The sequence below is a fragment of the Hibiscus syriacus genome, unplaced genomic scaffold (genome assembly GCF_006381635.1).
Source record: "Hibiscus syriacus cultivar Baekdansim isolate YM2019G1 unplaced genomic scaffold, ASM638163v2 tig00111779_pilon, whole genome shotgun sequence".
Classification (NCBI taxonomy): Eukaryota; Viridiplantae; Streptophyta; class Magnoliopsida; order Malvales; family Malvaceae; genus Hibiscus; species Hibiscus syriacus.
In genome coordinates this window covers 2,430,843-2,449,919 of record NW_024063176.1, presented here as the reverse complement: position 1 = coordinate 2,449,919, position 19,077 = coordinate 2,430,843, and the positions used below count along the sequence as shown (strand labels likewise).

The 19,077-nt window shown below is 34.2% G+C and overlaps 2 protein-coding genes, 1 non-coding gene and 1 pseudogene across 7 annotated transcripts; 2 read left to right on the top strand and 2 right to left on the bottom strand.

Annotated features, from left to right (window-relative positions):
- Positions 1 to 67: 67 nt before the first annotated feature.
- On the top strand, positions 68 to 574 carry LOC120170288. Its single transcript, XM_039178259.1, has one exon. The coding sequence runs from the start codon at positions 123 to 125 to the stop codon at positions 510 to 512; it is 390 nt and encodes a 129-aa protein (XP_039034190.1). The 5' UTR covers positions 68 to 122; the 3' UTR covers positions 513 to 574.
- A 1,980-nt stretch (positions 575 to 2,554) lies between these two features.
- Positions 2,555 to 5,817, bottom strand: LOC120170287 (annotated as a pseudogene).
- Positions 5,818 to 10,518: 4,701 nt separating this feature from the next.
- Positions 10,519 to 15,389, top strand: LOC120170469 (probable NOT transcription complex subunit VIP2). 5 transcript variants are annotated; one of them, XM_039178415.1, is made up of 15 exons: positions 10,519 to 10,672; positions 10,891 to 11,024; positions 11,385 to 11,493; positions 11,569 to 11,747; positions 11,937 to 12,318; positions 12,677 to 12,687; positions 12,844 to 12,889; positions 12,981 to 13,076; positions 13,336 to 13,424; positions 13,597 to 13,776; positions 14,173 to 14,595; positions 14,676 to 14,728; positions 14,809 to 14,850; positions 14,938 to 15,082; positions 15,191 to 15,389. In XM_039178415.1, the coding sequence occupies exons 2-15, from the start codon at positions 11,007 to 11,009 to the stop codon at positions 15,248 to 15,250; spliced, it is 1,833 nt and encodes a 610-aa protein (XP_039034346.1). In that variant the 5' UTR covers positions 10,519 to 10,672; positions 10,891 to 11,006; the 3' UTR covers positions 15,251 to 15,389. The 5 variants fall into 5 exon arrangements, with proteins under 5 accessions (XP_039034346.1, XP_039034344.1, XP_039034345.1 ...); XM_039178413.1 differs by having other exon boundaries at positions 10,522 to 10,672; positions 11,385 to 11,454; positions 12,677 to 12,889; XM_039178414.1 differs by having other exon boundaries at positions 10,522 to 10,672; positions 12,677 to 12,889; positions 13,654 to 13,776.
- LOC120170494 lies at positions 11,413 to 11,493 on the bottom strand. Its single transcript, XR_005520768.1, has one exon. It is a non-coding gene; the product is annotated as a small nucleolar RNA snoR35 (small nucleolar RNA).
- Positions 15,390 to 19,077: the final 3,688 nt, after the last annotated feature.

Genomic DNA, 19,077 nt, shown 5'->3' with positions numbered 1-19,077 from the left:
TTCACATAAAAACACAGGGTTTTCCATCTCTCTTTTTATCTTTCATTTGGAGCATTGAAATCATCTTTCAAAAGCAGCCCATATTCATCAGTTGAAATCTGAAACCAGACTCCCTAAACCAAATGGCTTCGACATGTATCTCAAACTGCATCAGTGACACTAGGGTCCCGGTCAGGCCAACATACGTCAATCTCTACAAATGGCCGGAATCGGATGCCGAGTTTGTCAGGTCACTGAGCTCTCACGGGTGCAAAAGTGCACGTTCCGCGGTTGTCGATAGCATTTCGTGCAGGCAAATGTACCTGAGGAGCTATACGTTTCATAGGAATGAGCATGAGAAAACGAAATGCTTTGGCAGAGTTGATGACAAGGAAAGAAACCAAAACAAGCCCAAGAAGAAGCGCACGCCGCTGAGAAAGGCCAAAGAGGTGTCTTGTGCCGCCCTGTTGGCCGTGTTTCGCAGGCTGTTGTCTTGCACCACCAAGGTTGATGTGGCTGATCATGGAGATTGAAACCATTTTCACACATCAAAACTTCCTCTTCCTCTTTCTTTGTTTCTAAATGAAATTCTAATAGCTAGCATTAAGTTTTTATTTATTTGATCCATTTTTCCCTTCCCTCTTTGTTATTTTTCTTTATTAATGGAAATGGAGTGATGATACCATATATATACATATAATATATATAGTCACCATGTGTTACTGGTAAACAATTTTGATATATTTGGTTGGAAAGTAACCATCTTATGTAAATTTGTCCATTTTTTCACCTTATACAACTCTTAGCTATTTAAAGTTCCTAATCACATTCACCGAGCTGGTTTAATTTCTTGTGTGTCTCGCCACTTTTATGCAACTTAAGATTCTGGGCTCAAGTCCTTGTCATTCACCTATCAAAAAACAGAGGGATAAAAACAACTTTTAGTCCCCATATTTGTTGACTTTTCTTAAGTTGGTCCTTAAAATCATTTTTTGTTCACATTAATCCTGATATTTGACAGATTTTCTCATTTCTAGTTATTCCGGTAATGCCGAGTGGCATTATGAGTGTGACATTTGACACAATCTTATAGTGTTAGTCATTAAATTGATTGAAAAATTAAATTTAGGAACTAATATAGAACAAAACAAATTAAGAAAAAAAATTCAAGTGGAGGGATTAGTTGCTTTGTCCCAAAAACAAAACAACATGCTTTGTTGTGCATGAATAAATCTATATAAGCATCCCAACTCAAGCAAGGAGACCCTCCCAACTCAGTTTGCTCCATTCACAAACGTCAGGGTTTGAACCTTTGACTTTGCTTAAGAAATCTAGTATCTCTTCCCACCAGGCCAACTGATTGTTAGTTGTTTTTCATTCTCTTTGGATATTTAAGTTGCTGCATACGAGGATATTCAATAGATATCGGTATCCAAGAAACGTATGTGCCCAAGTAATATAAGCATGAAGTTTGATGTGAAATTAAAACCCAAAAAGTATAGAAAGTAATGGAAAATCTAGATTCTTAAGAGGAGCAATTTTGTGAAATTAAAGATGGAGATGATGGTGACATTATGGCGGTGGAGGTGGGTGATTTTAGAGGAATTCACATGACTTGAGCTTTTACATTCCCAACTTTCTTTGTTCCATTCGTTTCCTGAAAGGGACAGCGCCAGTTTCGGGTCATCATGACATTGAAGAAGTAATCCATAAGAAAAGAGGTTTTAGGCTCAATCATACTATAGAACAATAATGGGACTTTTAATGTTATTATTGTAAAAGGTATATAAACTTACAAAGCAAGTTTTTCTTGGGTTAATCGACTGCAATTTTAATATGTGTTTACTACTTAAATGGAAGATGATTCCGGGAATTAGTGTCGATTTATTTATTCGGGTTGAAGTAACGTAAATAAGGAGTGTATAGGGGAATGAATTATTCTAAAGAGATGATTTACGGTGAATGTGCAAAGTGTGCGATTTACTGGACAGCAGGCCCCATTTTCCTTTTCATTCTGTTCTAATAATGTCTTTGGCGATAATATATTTTTCTATGAATATGAGAAATCCCATCTCATTTTCACGAGTTGCTTTCTTCGAGCACAAGCATGATATTTTATCAGCAAATCAATGAGTATATTTATTTGCCAACTCAATTATTGTTGTATGCTCTGTCCCACTTAGAAGCTCAATAATTATAATCCGACTTAATTCATGCAGTTTACCATTAAAAAGGATATCAACAAGTTAGGTTCAAATTCTAATCTACAAGTGGCCTCCTCTGTAGATATGTTGCAGGTGGTTGTGCTTCAACCACTGAATTTTATCGTTAACAACCGTGTTGGGTAGAATGTTAACATCAGACAACCGCCAATGTTGTACGAATGACAAGCAGTAGGGTATTCAAAAGCAGACTCGTAAGGAACGGGATTATTCAAGTTAATGGAAAGAGTATGAGCATGTTTATATATTGTTCATGCAAGGGTCCTATTTCCCATACCATGTCGAATGTGGATGCAGCAAGATAAAGTAAAGAATTAGACAATCTGAAAATAATGGCACAACCATCACTCGCATAAGTCGAAATGTACCCTATAGCAAATTAAAGTCATGAGCATGGCAAATAGAAACAAAAGGTACATGAAGAACCTTGAACTGCAACATCTCAGTCATTTCCTAAAGCTTACTCCTGCTGTACATGAAAGATCTCATTATTCATTATGCAGTTCCATTTTAGAACACAAATAACTTTGAACACTAGTGTCTCAAGTCTACAGTATAGTCTAGGATGCTAACCGACAAACTAACAATGAAAAAACAAAAGGAACTCGGACCATTACGTGTTATTAAGGAAACTAGCTTAGCTACTCGGATAGGGCAAGCTCTCGTGGATCAGAGAAAACCATATAAGCATTGTCAAAGAGAAGCTAAAAGCTTAATAGGATTTTCCATCTCATACAAGTCACCTGCCTTCAGACTTCACCAGCTGTGAGCACACTTTACTCATTGAAACACCTGAGAGGTCATTCACACTTGATGCCTCGAACTGTGTGGAAGAAACAGTGTGATCAAGCGGGCCGACATTGTTGATTTGTGGAGAAAGATCACCAATCATATTTGTACTGTTTTCTTCGGGATCGCCTTGAACAACTGCCTCCTGAAGTTGAAGAGCATACTCCAGATTCCATAAGACGTCACCCATGGAGGGCCTGTCGACACCGAAATCAGCTAAGCACTTCTCGGCAGTTTCTCCAAACTTCCTAAGAGAATCAGGCTTGATGGTTCCTTTGAGATTAGGATCAATTATTTGCTCCAACTGTCCTCTCTTCTGCCACTTCATTGCCCACTCAGCTAGATTTACCATCTCCCTAGGAAGAGTTGGATCTATTACTGGTCTTGCACAAAGAACTTCAAACAAAACCACTCCAAATGAATATACATCCGATTTCTCTGTCAGTTGTTGCCTTCTGAAATATTCAGGATCCAGGTATCCGAAACTTCCTTTCACTGCCGTACTCACATGGGTTTGATCAAGTTCAGGACCCGCCTTTGACAGTCCGAAATCAGCAACTTTGGCCATGAAATTCTCATCTAGTAAGATATTCGCAGACTTCACGTCACGATGAATAACTGCTTTTGCATAGCCTGTGTGAAGGTAATGGAGTCCTCTAGCAGCTCCGATGCATACTTCAAGCCTTTGTTTCCAACTTAAACTTGGATGACCTGAGCCGTATAGATGACTCTTGAGTGTCCCATTCTCCATATATTCATAAATCAATATCATCTCATTCTTTTCATCACAATAGCCGATCAAAGAAACCAAATGGCGGTGTCGAAACTGGGACAGCATCTCAATTTCAGTCTGGAACTCAGCAAGTCCTTGCTGGGACCGTGGATTTCCCCTTTTAACAGCAACTTTTGTACCATCATTCAGTTCTCCCTTGTACACCTTACCAAAACCTCCTATTCCAATAACCCAACCTTCATCGAAGTTGTTTGTGGATTCCTGAACAACCAGAAAAGGAATATGATAGCTAGCATTGGAATTGAGACTGGCAGTTGTTCCTTTGGAGTATTTGCTCCCCATCGTTTGAGTTCCCCCATTAATTGAAAACGGCATCCATGTCTTTGATTGCCCCTGGAGCGACTGTCGTCTTCTTTTTCTACAGACCATTACGATAACTCCGGCCAACAGCACTCCAGAAGCCACTCCAACGCTTGCGCCCACTATAGCCCCTACGTTATTCTTTGAACTTGAGCCAGAAGTATTGACAGTTTCTGAGCCGGTAAGGCTGCCATCAGAGTTGTTCATTTTCATGATTTCCAGCCCATTTAATATGGCATTCGGTTCAGTGCCATGTAAATTAGAAGGGCCGATGCTTACTCGAAGCTTATTACTCGTAGCCGACTCTGTAACATAGTCCATAATATGCAGCAGCTAAAACATTAACCAAATAAGTACTCAGATCAAGGTTCCGAACAACCATCAAGGAATCGATAAAAACATTGAAGTACAGCTCGTTAAGAGCATTGCTGACAATATCACAAAAGTGAAACCTAATAAGGTACTGAAATCCTGGATCCACATCAAACTCCCACGTCACATTGAAATTGCTATTGGGGTCATTTGCGGAGTTCATCCTCGTGCAGGTACCATAGACAGTATTCGGGGCGATATCTGGTGTTGCCCCACCCTCCACAAACTTGACAGCTCTAATATTCGATACACTTACAGCAAGATTTTTTTCTGCGAGAAAACGTTGATCAGGCACCCATGTTCGCCAAAGGGTATCGTTCTCGAAGGAGACTGTAGGTCCCCCCATATTCACCCTAAACACAGTCTCTAATGCCTGCAAAGTTAGGCCTTGGAATCCCACTGATGGTTTAACAGAACGGGCACCGTCAGGAATTAGCTCATCCGGGACCGAAACAACTTCTAGAGCACTTATAAAAGCGAATGAATCCTCTGAAGGACTGAACGTGATGGCAAGGCTATTGGTGGTTACATTAACAGAGAATTCCTTCATAACTGGAGCTAGCACACTGAAACTGCTGAGAAGAACATGGTTTTCTGTGGAAACATCAAACTTGGCCAAACTCATATTATAACTACCAAAAGCAAACGGATAGAAATAGAGGCGAATCCAGTGCCTTCCTCGTCGGCTGATCGAAAATGTGTACTTAGAGACAACTGTAAAGATTCTTGCAGTTTGATAGAGTGGGGAATCATCAGAGGAAGTAATTGCAGCTCTTGATGTGCTCCCAATAACACTTTGTGGTGAAGAAAGGAACTTTGAGGCTAAGTTATCAGCCATGAAAACTCGATCACCCACAGTTGTATTAGTAGGCGACCCACAATCAATAAGGTAATTGTCTGCAGGTGTAAATCCTCTAACAAAGCATGCCAAACACAACAAAACCCAGAAAAGCAATTCAAACACTTTACAGCCCATTTTTTTCCTTCAAAATCCTAGAAAATTCACAACACAACGATCTGAAATCCAGGGTTCTTACAGAAACAGCTAGTGATTACTAGCAAAAGCTGGCACCAAGACAAACCCTTGATCTTCAATATATGTTCTTACACAGTATAGAAAGCAAAGCAGCTGAAACGAAAAGGAAAAAAGAAAATACCAAGAGAACTGGGGGGAAAATGAAACCTTTGTGGAGAAAGCTGGATGAGAAGATCCCCTTTGAGTGAAAATGAAATCATTTGTTCACCTCTAAGGGAATTTTGTCAGAATTCCAGATGAATTTTGAATACAGATATGCCCCAAATCTTACAAGGCATAGCTGGTCTGAATTTGGTGACAACCTCATTTATTGACATATTCCTATATATTTTATCATTTTCCATGTTCTTAGTTTAATGAGAAAATAAAAAATGAATAAATAAAACAGGCAACAAAGAGTCAAAAAGTCGTGTTTCACGTATATGGAGTATTATTTTCTTGGATAAATTATACCCAAGGTAACTTAATTATTAATTTATTGACAAAGAAGTCACTTTTTTCTAAAAATTACAAGCAGGTCATTCAATTAAAATATTATTACAAATCTATCTTTTCGTCGTTAAAATTAAACTAAACAATAATATAATCTAATATAATAATATTTTTAATTATTAAAACTTATATAGTTCATTAATTTAATTCTTATTTAAAATGATTCAATAAATTTAATACTTAATATTAGTTTGAGGTGACTATAATATTAATTTAATCCTAAATTACATATTTTTCTCTCATAAATGTAATATTATTTTTTTATTAGTTTGAGGTGACTATAATATAGTATCTTTTTATAATTTTCTTAACCTATTATCAACGACACTCATCCCGTTAGAATATTATTTTTGGTTACTTTTTTGTTATAATAAAGTTTAATAGTAACTTATTCTTCCCTTATGACAGAACTCAATTATCCAACTATTATTTTAGTTCAATAGGCTTGTTTGGTTCGATAGTATCATAAGAAATTAAATTGATTGATTTTTTAACGTGAAATGTTAAATTTATTGAATTATTTTAAATTAAAATAAAATTAATAAAATATATAAATTTTAAAAACTAAAAATATTGAAACGTTAGATATAAATTTTAATTTTAATGATAGCGCCATATATTTGTAATAATATTTTAATTTAGCGATTTGATTGTAACTTGTAAAGAAAAGTGTTATGTTTGATACTAAACTTATAATTTAAGTGATCTTAGGTGTAATTTATCATATTTTCTTTTCGTTTAATAAATATTATAAGAACATGAAAATAATATAATAAATATTGAAAGGAAAATGTAACATATGCAGGTAAGGGCGAATTAAAAGTTCTGAAATTGATTGAGATAAGGGTTTTTTTTTTGGTTATATACTTTAAACTGTGGTAGGTACGTAACAGTACGTACCATATTTACTCTCTTTACACTGCCTCCTGGTACTATTTTTCCTATATTTAAGATTTTTTTTTATAAAAATTCCTAATCTTTATCAAGGTTAACGGTAAAAAATATATATATTTATGTTGAAATTTTTTCTCAATTATATTGTGTTAATTTAAGGTCTCGGTCAAATTATCTAAAAAATATGTATGAACCAAAAGACCTCAGTAGTTAAATGAATAATTATTATCGTAGAAGTTTCGAGTTCGAGTATATTATCTACATGAATGTTTAAGCGTTTATTATCAAATAATTAAAATTTTTTCGAATAAATATTATATTGTAATCATTTTAGATTAATAAAAAAATATTTTCAATAAAAATATAAAACCCAACTTACCCTATCCATGAATTTTTTGTGGTTAAATGTCAAATTTACTGAAATAAAAAATATAATATAAAACAGAGAATAAAAAGGATAATTGAAGTGTGGAAAAGAGAATTTAGATGTAGTTGACATTTTGAATAAGTGGGGAACAGGGGGCTACAGCTGTAACAATTAGTTGTGGCAAACAACGAAATCTTACAATTATTTTATAAAATAAAAAAAAGTGACAACTACTCCCAACTTATTCTTATTATTTTACTTTCTTTATTTTTATAATTATAAAGTAAATCAGATTTATTTATTATATTTCTATTTATTTAACAATTATATTTTCTTTACATTTCGATTATTTTGCCGTGATTCTAGTTTGAGGGATAGCGCGTCAAGGCAAGCTTCGCTTTCAATATAACGCAATACGCGGTGAGCGGAGTTGGAGAGAACATTATATGACAACCGAGTCCACATAAAGCAGAAGCTAGCCCAATTGAAAATATAAAAGTAAATTATACGAGTAAATTTTTATTTTTTTTTCTAATAAAATTTTAAAAATAACAAAATAATTATTAACATTATCAATTTGTAATAAATCAATCACTTAACATTAACGACTATTATTGAAATAACGAAATGTTGATGTGGACTTCTTCTAAGTTTATTTTGGGTTGATAACACTAAAAAACTTAAAGATTATTTAATATAAATAAATTTAATAGTTTACATAATATCATTTCCCTTAAAAAGGGTTTCATTTATATTCATGTCGTTATTTCTTCAACTCGACTTGGATGCTAGCAGGGAACTATCAGCTTTTCTTCACGGCTACCACAGGGCTCGCCCGAGTTAACCAAGGGGATTGTGAGCAAAATGACATGTTATTGGGTCGGGTCGGGTCGAGATAGTTGATGGAATGGACACTTCAAGTGAGTCTCTAGAATCTCTTGACAATGGTGGGATCGACTTTGATTTCTTGGCTAAGGTTGTTTGTTTGTCTCTTAATGGAACCATTCAACGCGTTTGTTTCGTACTTCTGAATGATTCAGAGCCATTATCAAACAGCATGTCACATTCAGAACTAATTCATACAGAGCCTCTGAATCATTCATTATTTGAATCATTTAACGCTTAATCATTCTGAAGTAAACAAATGACCCCTAAATTTTCTTTCTGTCTATATTATTTGCTAAAGTTTCAAAACCAATAGTAGTATACGTTAAAACCAATTAATAATAAATATGAAAACCAACAAGGATTTAATCATGTCAAATCATCAATAATAAAATACTATATGCGAAAGCATACCTGAATTAATTGATAGTTTGAAATCTTTGAATATTTCTTTGGTTGTGATCTTCTAAAAAGATAGAATTTTCTTAAGTATAAACTCTCTGACGATGATAAGATAAAATACGAAATATTCTATTTCTTGGAGACCATAACTCATGTATATAATTGATTAAAGAATCGGTTATTGTCTGTACTTATAATCATGTCTCTTATCAAATTATAAATACAACTTTAATAATATCTACATTTTTACTTACATGATACTTATAATTTATAATATAATTAGTCACGTAATTTATGTCATATTTGATGATAACAATATACTTTAAAAATATGTGTTCATAATTATAAATTTTAATTCAACAATCCAAGTCTAGTGATCTATGAATACAGTACAGTGCACAGAGATCAGGATGAAACTTAAAGAAGCAAAGCACATAGCTAATTCATAGCCATGCAAATATCCTGAGAAAGAATCCAGTACCTTTTGAGCACAGTAGGAAATTTTATGGCTTTCACTTATATCACATATGTCAATGTTTTATCGACATCGGTTGTGGAACATTGATGTGTAATTGTATGAACGTTTTCTATTGATATGTATTTTTGTGATTCTGTTTCCATGTGTGGTTGTCTCAGCCTTACCGTGCTGTTATGTAGGTTTCCACACGCTGCTAGTATTTCTTTTATACGATGCACGAACCTTTGAAGTTTATTATTTGGTATTCTACCTGATACCCGCCATTGTTAATTTGCTTGTGTTGAGATTCATTTTCATGAAAACCTCCATGTGAGAGAGATGATTATTTAGGAGGAAGAAGAGTAGAAGGGTGTTTTCAAAACAGGAACGGTTATTTATACGGAGAATCAGACGCGGTTTCGTCCCCTTCGTCTTGGGTTTTACCCAAAAAGCTAGAGTCGATGAAGAGAAGCGATGCAGTGATAGAGGAGAGCAGGCGAGGGAGTTTGAAGAGGGGAAAGTGAGGACGTCAACACGTTGATGATGATATGATAAAACTTTATCTCAAAATCTCAAACAACTATTATATCTCAGTCAACATATTAACGTCAAACTTAGACCGTCATCAATTTTCTAACGAAAAAGACGAGTTTGAAACATATAAATAATAAAGTAATTATTTTATAACTTTTAACAGTCAATGATTCAACAATGTAATGTCTTATAATTAGGGACCGTACTTTACCCTTAACTTTATAACTTGATAATTATAGAAAGATAAAATAATTTTTTAATCCTCTACCCTTGCAATTTTTATCATTTCAACCTGAAAAAGCTATAAAAATAAATGATTAAAAAATTTACATGGTTTAATTTGTAATATTTTATTTACTTTTAAAGACTAAAGGTCAAATAAGATTTATTAATTGGTTAAGTGATTAAAGACGTTCATGTTATTTTACTTACAAGAATTTAAATCTCGACATTTATCTTATAAATATGATGATCTCTACTTAACTAAAAAAAATTAAAGACCAAATTGACGAGAATAAAATTTTAAACATATATTATTACTATGAGTTATTTATCTTTTATAGTTATTTGATTTGTTTTACTTTTGGGTTTTGTAATGATTTTACAAAATAAATTTAATCATGTCAAATGGAATAAATTTAAATATGATATCTTATCTTTTCGAAATAAATTAGACAGTAAAGAGAAATTTAATATATCATATCGTATGATTAAATTTATTTTTTATAAGATGTCTGTTAAGAGTTGTCGACAAGTTAAAAAAATCTTTAGAAACATAAAATGAACACTATGTGTTGACCTGAAATGATTTAGTTGCAACGCAGAAAAGTGATAAAATTATTGAAGTGCTTTATTATAATATAGAAATATGAATTCATAGATATTATAATACAAAAATAATGCATATAATTTAACAAATTGGAGGGCTATTCTTGCAATTTATCCCTTCACTTTTTCCCCTGTCTGAATTCTTTTCCCCCTTTAGCTCATTAGATTTAGGGCACACCAGAAAAGCAAAAATAAACTGGAGAACTGGATCCAAACGTAAACGCAGATGCTCGTTCTTTGGATCTGTGCCTAAGAGATACCTTTAAGAAGGTCGAATAATTGAGAGAAAAACAAAAACTATTGCTCGTTGATCTATCTTCAGGTAATCTCTTCTGAATTGATCTGGATTCGTCTGAATTCGATCTCCAATCGCACTGAGTTCATCTCTTTTTATTTTATTTGAATTGTTGTTCTACATATGTTAAATATTTTGGACGTGTATTGCTAGTTTCGAATTGGTCCAGCGTCAACATTGTGTGGGCTTGTGGCTTCATTTTTGTCATTTTGGGTTAGTTTCTTACAACTATGTTCTCCTTTCAGGCTATAATCACCGTAGCAGCTTCGCAGATCAGGGTTTTGTTTACTTACACTCAGGACACTGATAGGCTGCTTCTCGAGGAATAATATTTGGCTCACCCATTAACACTTGAGCTGCAATGTCGGGATTATTTAATGTACTGTTACTTTAATTGAACAGTTTATTTGAAGTTGCAAATTTTTTAGAACATTCTTCTTGTTTTTGGACTTCTTAATTTTCATTTGTCTAAATGATGGGTGTGGCTTCTGCAGGTGAACTTAGTTTCTTCGGCAAAATATAACTAAATACCTGTTGCTTCTATATGTTTGTGTATGTGTTTGTGCTTGTGGTAACTTAGGGACTAGGGTACAAATATGTTAATTATAGATAATTGGTATTCCATAAATTGGTTTGAAATTTTAGTTCGTGCTTTTGTGTTCTTTTCCTGGTTGTTGTTTGTATTTTGTGTTACATGTCTGTCTTCTTACTAGAAACTATAATGTGCATCTTGTTGCAGTCATCTATCGACGGGTCAGCATCTAATCTTCCGGACAGTAGCGGACGCTCTTTTGCAACATCTTTCTCTGGCCAGTCTGGTGCTGCCTCCCCTGTTTTCCATCACAGTGGTGGGTAAATTTTACTGGATTTCTATTCACGTATGTTCTTCTGAGTTCATGCATTTCTATTGTTTGTTTTTGCAGGTTCTATTCAGGGACTACATAGTATTCATGGTAGCTTTAATGTTCCCAACCTGCCTGGTACACTCGCATCAAGAAACTCAATGTTAAGTAATGTTCCAACTGGTGGGGTTCAACAACCTACTGCGAGCCTTTCAGGCGGAAGATTCGCATCAAATAATCTCCCAACTGCACTTTCTCAGGTAGTTTTGATATTCCCACCATATTGTAGTTTGGCTTATTTTTATTGCAGCAAAAGAAATGCTACACGCTTTCTCTCCCCTTGAATTTCATTAGGACAAACACCATAAAACTGAAAGATTATAGGAAGGAAATAAACTCTTACATTCTTGTAATATGTACTTTGTTTTCTTATGAATACCATTTTGCAGTTATCTCATGGCAACTCCCATGGTCATTCAGGAGTAACCAATAGAGGAGGTATTAGTGTTGTCGGAAACCCTGGATTCAGTAGTAACACAAATGGAGTTGGTGGTTCAATTCCTGGCATTCACCCCACCTCTGCATCAATTGGTAACCGCAATTCTGTTCCGGGATTGGGAGTATCCCAAATTTTGGGAAATGCAGGTCCTAGGATAACGAGTACTATGGGAAACATGGTTGGTGGGGGAAACATTGGGAGGAACATTAGTTCTGGGGGAGGATTATCTGTACCTGGTCTTGCATCTCGTCTGAATTTAAGTACCAATAGCGGATCTGGAAGTTTAACAATGCAGGGACAGAATCGGTTGATGAGTGGTGTGCTTCCTCAGGGTATGTTACCATGAACAATTACCCCTGTTTTGCTATTGGCTTAATGCTGTTTACTTGTGTTGCTGGCTATATTTTCCACTGCACACAAATCATTACAATGGTCCAAAATTCTGGTTAATTTACCATCCCTTATTCATTTTCTTTCTATGAATGCCTGACTTGGCTTGTTGTCTTGCATTGCTCTTCATAACTGCACAATGCTCACTAGTAATCTGATTCTTATTCTTAATGAATGCTCTGAATATATGTCTCAGTTTTATATAACTTGGTCATTAACTTTCATTTAATGGAATTTGTGCCTTGTGGATTTACTAGTTTACCAGTAGATCTTCATTTGAATGATACTTTTTGCATTCAGGATCTCCTCAGGTAATTTCAATGTTAGGTAATTCTTATCCGACTGTTGGGGGTCCACTTTCCCAGAGCCATGTTCAAGCTGTGAACAATCTTAGCTCTATGGGAATGTTGAATGATGTGAACTCAAATGACAATTCCCCTTTTGACATAAATAATGATTTCCCTCAGTTGACAAGTCGTCCTAATTCTGCTGGAGGGCCTCAAGGACAATTGGGTAATTAAAGAAGAAGCTTTCTGATACTTTTATTTGTCCTCCCCCCACTTTTTTTCCTGGAGTCCTAACATTTTAAATTAAATTATTTCAGGTTCATTACGGAAACAAGGTCTTAGTCCCATTGTTCAACAAAACCAAGAGTTCAGCATTCAAAATGAAGATTTCCCTGCTTTACCAGGATTTAAAGGTGCACAGATATTCTTTCACCTTGTTTTTTTATTTTCTGGTGGACAGAAATCTGTCTTGCTTTTTGCGTGCGCTGGAATCCAGTTTGGAGTTATATCTTAATTTTGTGGTCATTCTAGTTCATTAGCTGTTTACCGAAACTTTATGGCAGTCTTATTATTGGATTTAATAACTTGTTTTCCATTTATATGATTCTATTATGTTTTTTCTTAAATCATTATATTCTTGATCATTATTATATAATATGTATATTTTTACAGGTGGTAATGCTGATTATGCAATAGATTTGCACCAGAAAGAACAACTTCATGACAATACCATGTCTATGATGCAATCTCAGCACTTCTCTGTGAGTCTATTTAGAAAAATGAAAAATTATTCTTGATTTGATTTATCATATATGTTTTTTAACATTTGCCTGCTGTGCATATTATGATTCATATATTTCTTTTTTCTTCATTTTCTAAGAAATAAGCATATTGTGAGAGATTTTCTCTAATGTTTGCATGCAATTTGCACAGATTGGGAGATCGGCAGGATTTAACTTGGGTGGATCATATTCATCTCATCGGCCACAGCAGCAACATGCTCCATCAGCCAGTGGTAGCGGGGTATCCTTTCCACCTATAAACAACCAAGATCTTCTCCATTTACATGGCTCAGATATTTTCCCTTCATCACACTCGAGCTACCACTCACAGGTGTGATAGTCTGGGCTGTTGATGGTTTCTTGCAATGTAATTAGGTAGTTATTTGTTGGTAGGAGGAAATAGATTCTTTCGGCATATTTCTCTTATGGTACATGGGATCCCAGATCCATAAATTATTTGAAACATCATATTGAAGAGTGTTTCAGTAGCTGGGTTGAATTGAGATTCATTGTTGGTCAAACTGAGAGAACGTGAAATTGACCCCTTTTTCTCTTTTAACATCCTGCGAAAAAGATCCATTGAGAGCTTAAGAATTTAGTTTGACTTCCTTTTGTTGGATGTTATGCTTGTGTCCGTTTAATTTGTGCATTACTATTATTATCTTTTCCTTATTTGGTAGGTTTTAATTGGAACTACTCCTAACATCCTCTTTCATCTTTGGTTTAGGCTAATGGACCACCTGGAGTTGGATTAAGACCTTTAAATTCCACAACTACTGTTTCTGGAATGGGTTATGATCAGCTCATCCAGCAATATCAGCAACATCAGAACCCTTCCCAGTTCCGTCTTCAACAGATATCAACTGTCAATCAATCATTTAGGGAACCAGGCATGAAGTCAATGCAGGCTGCACAGTCTAATCCAGATCCATTTGGTTTACTCGGTTTGCTAAGTGTAATAAAGATGACTGATCCTGATTTAACTTCCCTTGCTCTCGGAATTGATCTGACTACACTTGGCTTAAACTTAAATTCATCTGAAAATCTTCACAAGACTTTTCGTTCTCCGTGGTCTGATGAACCAGCTAAGGGTGACCCAGAGTTCACTGTGCCACAATGTTATTACGCCAAGCAACCACCCCCATTACATGTAAGCTGTTTCTGCTTTTGTTACTGCCTGAATATGTGGAATTTTCTGTCATAGTTCTGATTTATTTTTGGTTAATACAGCAAGGCTATTTTTCAAAATTCACTGTGGACACATTGTTCTATATATTTTACAGGTGTGTTTTTCTTTAATGACCTTTCTGTATATTTAAGGATCCTATTCTTAGCCATCTGTATTTCTCTGTTTGTCACGCAGCATGCCTAAAGATGAAGCTCAACTATATTCTGCAAATGAACTGTATGGTCTCTAGTCTCTACTAAATGAATTCTGTTGAAACCTTTATACCCTTTTTTCCAACCTTGATTTTTCATCTCTTATTGGCAGTTATAATAGAGGCTGGTTTTACCACAAAGAGCACCGAGCATGGTTCATAAGAGTCCCCAATGTTGAGCCACTGGTTAAGACAAACACATACGAGAGAGGTTCTTATCACTGTTTTGACCCAAAGTCATTCGAAACAATCCGCAAGGTTAGAACTATTGTATTCCCTACTGTGTTTATCTATGCATCCTTTCTTTTATGCCGTCCGTGACTCTAGTTGTAGTTGCTGAATGCTGTCTCTGTACTTTTACTGCAGGACAATTTTGTTGTTCATTACGAGATGTTGGAAAAGAGACCAGCTTTACCTCAACATTAAACATGTTTATTTATTTATTTTTCTGGTGTAGATTGTAAAGCTTAAAAGTAATTTAAGTCCTTCATTAGAAACATCAGATTGCAATGAGTAGGAAATATTTATGGCCTTTTCCCCATCTATTCTAAGGCTTTTTCATTCATGCCTGGAATATAGTTATGTTCTTAATCTGCTTCCTAGTTGATAGGAGAAAAATGATTGACGTGAGATGACTAGAAGATAACTTTTCACATAAAAATATTTAGTTTGAAAATTTTAAATATGATTACTTTACACGTCGGGTTTGAAAACGTTACTGACAGTATAAGTTGGTTACGCAGCTTTTCAAGAGAATCTGGAATGTCTGTCATGCTGATCTCTGATTCAAGAAAAACTAGTATTATAAACAAGCATTGGATGGCAATTTTTTAATTCAATGGTGTTGTGGTGAATAGTTAAATAACTCGTATCTATGGATGTCGATAGTGTAAGAGAAGTTTGTTGTGGAATTTTGGGTTTTCACCCGAAGAACTTCCTTGCTATGCAAGAAATGTTTGAAAGAGCAAAACGACAGTGTCACTGGGTAAACACGAAGGTGTCGAAAAGCTCTCCTAGTACCTCCACTTCTTAAAAAGCAGTCTTCAAGTTAAACCCAAAATATTACATGAAATAAAAAATTTAGGGTGAAACGAGTCTTATAGTTGCGGTGGCAAGAGGTTCGCTATGCGTAAAATTCTATGGCACTTATTACGGGTGGCAGTGTGGAATCGTCGGTTGGTACTAGCTTAACACTCAAAAGTGCCGACACGCAGTGAGTTTGTCCAGACACTGACACTGTTCTGGTATTCAGGGCTGCTAATGTTTAACTGTCGTTGACAATTCCATTGAAGGATCTAGTCTCACATGTTTTCAGGAATGGCTCGGTGAAGTACATGTCCAAATGGTACTCGCGAAAACCCAATATTTCATTAATGCTGTGAATTTTTACGAAAAATTGGAGTATTTTACATCATAAATTTTGCAACAAAAACAATATTTCCCCGGCAGCACCTAACATACCGGAATTTGATCATCGTTCCACGTATGCTTTCATCAACCGGAAAGTAAAATGGCTCTCTTGAATGGTAGGGTCTTCGGTCCATCTTAGAAAAGTGCATCTTTGGTTAACGAAACCTCAAGGTACAAGAACGTGCCCAAGGAAGATAGTCTAAGTTTACACAAATCGTGTACGAACTATGTGATCTCAGTGATTAAAAAGTTGATATTTCTTGAGGTTCCAGATTCAAACACTGCATATATAAAGATATATGAATATTAATTATCAAATGATTAAGAATTTTTAAACAAATATTATCTTATATTCATTCATAACTAATATAAAAAAAGTTTACACAACAAATACAATTATGGCATAGTTGACAGAAAAAGTGAAATACACATGATGACCGGTCAGCAAAAACACATATCACGTCAAATTGGTGTATTCAATTTAGCATTTGAGTAATCAAAAGGTCCAAAAATAAACAATTAAAAATTCAATGATCTAAATAAAAAATAGGGTTAGTGATCGAAACTGAAGTAAGGTTAAATTGGAGTGATGAAAGCGTAGTTTACCCCCATTTTATTGGATAGCCAAATAAATACTCATTAATGTTCAAAAAAATTATTTTTCACCATCAAAATTTTAAAAAATTATATTAATGACCACTAATATTATTGATCTATAATAAAACGATCACCTATCATTAACTTTCGATGATTTGACGACGTACATCATTCCAAATGCAATTTTGGCAAAGTTGACACAAAATCTTGACTCTTTTGATTTTTGTATATAGGCATTAGGCACCCTGTGCATATATTGTAACATCCCAAACTACGGGTTAGTGACTAAATTATAAGAAATTTGGAATTTGTTGATTAAAGTGGAAAAGTTGAATAGTTTAATGATTTAATTGGAAATATTTCCTAAAATTTTATAGTAATTATCCAAAGAATTAAAGGACAAAATGGTCATTTAGCATGAAAGATATTTTTCCCCAATTATATGAATGATTATTGTGGGGTGGGGAAGAGTTATCTACAAACTCTTCTTCCTTCTTCATCTTCTTTCTCCCCGTAGAAGCTAGGCAAAGGTAAGGGTTTTCTATTTTGTTGATTATTTGTTGAATTGAAGGTTGAGTTTTGATTATTAGATGACAACTATGCTTAAGGAAAGCTTAAGTTGTCTTATAATCAAATGATGACGAAGTTGTAAGAGATTAAAGAAAATGAGTTTTTATATGAAATCATGGAAAATAGTTGATAAGTTGAATTTGAAGTTAAATTTGACTTGTCATCATGCTAATTAAAGAATATGAAGTGATAGAATTGAAATTAGAACATGATGAAAATTTGGTATGATTATTGAAATTCATATGAGGGATAGGATTTTGAGATTAAAGATGGTTTTTATGGATATAAGTTGGTTTAAGTGATGGTAATGGCAAGATAGGGATTTAAAATAGAAGAATTGATTGAAGAATTGATGATTTTCGGGCTTGAAATACAATTTCTGGGCAGAGGTAACCGATACCCTATGAAGGGGCATCGATTCCCCCCTTGAACGAAAAATTCCAGTATGTTCAGGGGTTACCGATTCCCCCTAAATGGAAAATGAAATTATGGTTCGTAAAACTAGCTTAAGTTATTAATATCAAGTTTAAGGTTTAGGCTTCTGATGGTTGTTTTGAAATGTTATATTTATGTAGATATTGAGCCTAAACAAGTTTCCGGAATAATCAAAGGACTAGGATTGAATCAAAGTAAGGCTAAGGTGAGTGCAATTTTAATTGTACTTATATTATTGAACGAACATTGGCTTGCGATGAGCCAATAATGGAGTTACTATGGTAAAAAGTGACTCCTAAAATGTTATTTGAATTGTGATTCTTATGTTTGTATGAGTACATGAAAATGGGTACGTGTGTTATACTTATTGCATATGTTACATGAATTGAGTGAACACATATTAGTGTGACGAGCTATGTGAACTGGTTTAAGTAGTGGATGTGATTATATAAGTTGTATAGTATAAATATGTGATATAAGACATAAGTTAAAGAACTATATGATATGAGATAAGATAGACACATGCTATTATAAGTGACTATAGAATCACGAACTATATAAAATATCAAGGATTTATGTGATAACAAGAGAAAGGATATAAATTACATGAGTAAGATATATATATATATATATATCAGAATTGATATAACCAAATTATGCGATTAGATGACAAGTGGGATAAGTTAAATAACATTGATCTATAGTACAATATGAGAATTGTATATAAACTAGGAGACATTGACAGAAGTGACTATACGAACATGTAAGATAAGTTATATGGGGAAAAGTTATGAGATTAAATGAACATATAATATATGAGTCATATGGTAAAGACTTATGAAGCTATAGGAAAATGCTATGGAAATTATGTGATGATAAGTTATGAGAATATATATATATATAGGTAATAAGATATGTGAAATTGAATTAAGTAAATATATGAAATTAGAATATATATATTTAATGTGAAATAAGTGATTATGTAAAACTGTGAGAAGTTATAGGACATTGATAATTGAATTAAGTAAATATATGAAATTAGAATATAATATATATATATATATATATATATATATATATTCAGCCTCCTTTTAATTGGAAAACATACAAGTCATGTATCGGAAACATACCTAAATCCCCTTGTTTAGCAGCAACGTGGAATGCATCAAAGCCATTTCTAGCTTTCATCCAGCATCTGCAAGATCATAATACTTGATCATCTCCTCAACCAATTCGACATA